This window comes from Borostomias antarcticus (assembly GCF_949987555.1).
Source record: "Borostomias antarcticus genome assembly, chromosome: 16".
NCBI lineage: Eukaryota > Metazoa > Chordata > Actinopteri > Stomiiformes > Stomiidae > Borostomias > Borostomias antarcticus.
The window spans coordinates 24,299,233-24,304,232 of NC_140249.1; the positions used below are offsets into that span (position 1 = coordinate 24,299,233).

At 51.8% G+C, this 5,000-nt stretch overlaps 1 protein-coding gene across 1 annotated transcript in view; it reads left to right on the forward strand.

Moving 5' to 3' along the window:
- cpne2 (copine II) overlaps nt 1–5,000 on the forward strand; it is a gene marked incomplete at both ends in the record, with an annotated part of 31,557 nt that overhangs the window by 13,639 nt on the left and 12,918 nt on the right. The window contains 4 exon segments of the mRNA XM_084451434.1: nt 894–1,027; nt 1,494–1,548; nt 2,433–2,484; nt 2,997–3,130. Coding sequence (XP_084307560.1) covers nt 894–1,027; nt 1,494–1,548; nt 2,433–2,484; nt 2,997–3,130 — 375 coding nt within the window.

A 5,000-nucleotide genomic window follows, 5' to 3' on the forward strand; every position in this document is an offset into this window, starting at 1 on the left:
GCAAATCTCCCACACACAGTCACTCTGCCTGAGCACAGCACCAGTCACACCTGGGTCTGAACACACCTGCGTCTGAACACATCTGGGTCTGAACACCCGGGTCTGAACACACCTGAACACACCCGGGTCTGAACACACCTGAACACACCTGGGTCTGAACACACCTGGGTCTGAACACACCTGAACACCCCTGGGTCTGAACACACCTGGGTCTGAACACACCTGGGTCTGAATCAATCAATCAATCAATCAATCAAAGCTTTATTTGTATAGCGCATTTCATACCCAGAGGCAACACAATGCGCTTTACAGAGAACAAGGGAGGTGAGCATACGACAGAGCAGAGAGAGAGAGAGAGAGAGAGAGAGAGAGAGAGAACAAGGGAGGCGGGCATACGACCCACCCCTACATATTCCAGAGGGAAGCAAAAAAACAGTAATCACCCGGGGGCCAGATAAGTGAGCTGTAAAAATTCTGAACACACCTGGGTCTGAACACACCTGGGTCTGAACACACCTGGGTCTGAACACACCCGGGTCTGAACACACCCGGTTCTGAACACACCTGGGTCTGAACACACCCGGGTCTGAACACACCTGAACACACCTGGGTCTGAACACACCTGAACACACCTGGGTCTGAACACACCTGGGTCTGAACACACCTGAACACACCCGGGTCTGAACACACCCGGGTCTGAACACCCCTGGGTCTGAACACACCCGGGTCTGAACACACTTGGGTCTCTCCAGGGGAATGTTTTCTGTTCCACACTCTCCTATTTCTCTTCTGAAAACATGTCCGTCTCGCCAGTCTGTCTCGTGACTGATCTTCCTCGTCTCCGTCTGTCTATCGGTTCGTGCGTCTCGTCTCTCCGTGTGATTGGCTCCCAGGTCGGGATAGACTTCACAGCATCCAATGGGAACCCTCGAGAGCCATCCTCCCTCCACCACATCAACCCCCTGGGCAGCAACGAGTACCTGTCGGCCATCTTGGCCGTGGGCCAGATTATCCAGGACTACGACACGTACGTGCCGCCCGCAAACCCACAGCTGAGATCAGAGGAACTTTAATAACCCCGGGATGGGGGAGGGGGGGCGGATTTGGGCGTTACACTAGAGAGAATGTACATAATAGATCAGAGTAAAGAATATAGAAGAGTACAGAAAATATACATGTGTACAGTATAAAGTACAGACAGTAGTACAGTGTAGTGAAGTGTGACAGGTGACAGGAGTCTTTAGGTGCGCTTGTTAAATGCGTCCTACCCTGCGTATTAGTTCCAGGTTGGCTCTCATTATGGCGCGCTCAGAAACCAGCTCCTGCCAAACCCAGTTTAGCACAGACTCAAGTGTTAAATCACTTTCCAGTGATGTGATTGGAGAGGAAACGGCGTGTGATGAAACGCCAGCGCCGAGGCTGTGTAGTGTCAGTCTGTGGAGTTTGGTGAAGGGATGTCTCACATTCGCTAATCTGTTTCCATGGTTTCTCAGTGACAAAATGTTTCCTGCTCTGGGCTTTGGAGCTCAACTCCCCCCTGACTGGAAGGTAACTGCCTCTGGTGTGTGTGTGTGTGTGTGTGTGTGTGTGTGTGTGTGTGTGTGTGTGTGTGTGTGCGCGTATGTGTGTGTGTCCGCGTGTGGATTTGCATGTTTGTGTACCAGCGTATTTGTATGTGCTTATGTGCACAAGTGTGTGTGTGTGTGTGTGTGCGTGTGTGTGTGTGTGTGTGCGCAACCGCGCACGCGCGTCCATCCACTAGGCAGCACCTCACAGAGAGATAAAGACAGAGGAGAGAGATAAAGACAGAGGAGAGAGACCAGAGGAGAGAGACTCAGAGACTCTGAGAGAGTCGGTGTAAATACATAAATACATCCATATTCATATTCCAACGATTACGCAACTGTCAACCCATCTGTGTTGCCATGGCGCTGGTGAGGAGAGGAGGGAGAGAGGATGGACAGAGCGCTGGAGGAGGAATAAAGAACATATAGGGATGGACAGAATACAGACGGAGGAATAGGAGACATAATATAGTCTCGCTGAATCTAGCAGGGCGAGAGAGAGAGAGCGAGAGGGGGGGGGGGGGTGAGGGGGGCATGAAAGCTCATTGGATGAAATGGAATTTGATTGGAGAGGAGAGATGAGGAGTGGAGATAAGCGTGTGAGAGAGACCAGCGAGGGGAGATGGGGAGGAGAGGAAGGTATCACAGCTCTGTACCTGCTTGTCCCAACGTGAGGGAGCTGAATGGGGAGGAATATTTCACTGCATCTACATTCCCTTTCAATCACACTTACTGTACGACCGCTATCACAATCTCTGTTACTGTAATATATTCCGCTCCTGACTCGTTTGTGTGTGTGTGGTTGTGCGTGCGTGTGTGTATGCGCTTGCGTTCGTGTGAGTGTGTGTGTGTGTGTGTGTTCTGCAGGTGTCCCATGAGTTTGCGATCAACTTTAACCCCACCAACCCATTCTGCTCAGGTCAGCTTCACTCCTCATTTGCCAGGAAAATTTGCCAACTGGCTTTTAATGAAACGATGTGCATGAAGTTATGTTGTTGTTCTGAGGCCCCACAAAACCCCTGTGTTTCTGTCTGTCCCTCTCTGTCTGTCTCTGTCTGTCCCTTTGTCTGTCTCTCTGTCTGTCCCTTTGTCTGTCTCTCTGTTTGTCCCTTTATCTGTCTCTCTGTCTGTCCCTCTGGTTGTCTCTTTGTCCCTTTATCTGTCTCTCTGTCTGTCTCTCTATCCCTCTGTCTGTCCCTCTGTCTCTCCTTCTACCTGCCCGTCTGACCTGCCTGACCCTCTGTCTGTCCTAACTGCCCATCTGACCTGTTTGTCCCTCTGTCTGTCTCTCTATCCCTCTGTCTGTGTGTCCCTCTGCCCATCTGACCTGTCTGTCCCTCTGTCTGTCCCTCTGTGTGTCCCTCTGTCTGTCCCTCTGTGTGTCCCTCTGCCCGTCTGACCGGTCCATCCCTCTGTGTGTCCGGTCCCCAGGGGTGGAGGGCATCGCCCAGGCCTACTCCTCCTGCCTGCCTCACATCCGCTTCTACGGACCCACCAACTTCTCCCCCATCATCAGCCACGTGGCGCGCTTCGCCTCCCAGGCCCTGCAGCAGGAGCGCGCCGCGGTCAGTACCGCTCTGGAACCACCGCTAGAACCACCGCTACCACAGGCTAGAACCACCGCTAGAACCACCGCTACCACAGGCTAGAACCACCGCTACCACAGGCTAGAACCACCGCTACCACAGGCTAGAACCTCGGGTACAAGGTTCTACAACGACAGCCGTGACAGGCTAGAACCACAGATACAACTCTCTCTCTCTCTCTCTCTGTCTTTCTCTCTCTCTCTCACACACACACTTTTTCTTAAGGTTGTCCATCGTGTCCTACGATGACAGTCCTGCCTCTTCTACTTGTGAGTGTTCTTGTGGTCCGTTATCCACACCGTCTGCCACAAACAGACCAGAGAACCCTGACTGTGGGTGTGGATCTGGTTCTGTGGGTGTGGATGTGGTTCTGGGGGTGTGGATGTGGTACTGTGAGTGTGGATGTGGTTCTGGGGGTGTGGATGTGGTTCTGTGAGTGTGGATGTGGTTCTGTGGGTGTGGATGTGGTTCCGGGGCCGTGGATGTGGTTCCGGGGGTGTGGATGTGGTTCTGTGGGTGTGGATGTGGTTCTGTGGGTGTGGATGTGGTTCCGGGGGTGTGGATGTGGTTCTGTGGGTGTGGATGTGGTTCTGGGGGTGTAGATGTGGTTCCGGGGGTGTGGATGTGGTTCTGGGGGTGTGGATGTGGTTCTGGGGGTGTGGATGTGGTTCTGGGGGTGTGGATGTGGTTCTGGGGGTGTGGATGTGGTTCCGGGGGTGTGGATTTGCTACTGGCTTCATGTCTCTCTATTGACGTCTCCTGGTTCCTCGATTAAGGGCCACTCCTTCTTGGCAGGGCTGCTTGCCAGACACACACACACACGTACACACACACACACACACACACACACACACACACACACACACACACACACACACACACACAGAGTTGGCTGGTTCTGGAGAGGTGGTAGCTCTCACCATCTTACCAGACCACGGTTCTAGTGTGACGTTCCTCTGTTCCAGCTCCAGAGATGCTCTGATCTCCGCTGCTCACGCGTAGCAACGCGCTAACAAGGCTCCTGCTGGTTGGGGGACTTCACAGTCAGAAGCAATCAACACATTGGATGTCCCTGTTGCAATGTATTAAATATTATCAAACAGAAATATGTGTGCGTGTGTGCGTGTGTGTGTGTGTGTGTGTGTGTGTGTACACTCCATAATGAGGAAATAATGAGCCGTTGTTTGTGTGTGCGTGTGGGTGCAATCCGTAATGAAAAAATTATTTGCTTTATGTTGTTCACACATCATTCGATGTGCATGTGAGTGTGTGTGAGTGTGTGTGTGTGCGCGTGTGTGTGTGTGTGAGTATGTGCGCGTGTGAATGTGCGAATGTGTGTGTGTGTGTGCACGTGGATGCTAGGTCCAGCACTACGGATACGGATATACGGATCTTAATTGCTGTGTGAGGATCTTCCAGACCGAGCCTGAGGTTGCGGATTCAAAGTCTACTGAGGCCGGTTAAACATCTCTCTCTTCCATCTCTCACTCTCTTCTCTTCCTCTCTCACAGGCTCTCTCTCTCTCCTCATCCCCCCCTCTGCGCCTGGAACAGCCGTTAAAATACCCTTTCAATTATAGTTATTTTTAGAAGGTGATTCACTGAACAAATGTTCTCTTTTTTTCCCTCCTGTTCATGGCTTTCAGTGACTAACCAGGCGCTCTGCCCATCGCTGCCCAGTAGGAAATACAGGAGTAGAACGATGCCTGCTAGCAAGCTAGAATCATCTAGATTAAAAGACTTGGCTAGCTGTCCAATAAGAATAGCCCAGAAGACTTTGTTAGTTGGCCAGTAGAACAGTCTAGAAGGATTTGTTAGTTGGCCAGTAGAACAGTCTAGAAGACTTTGTT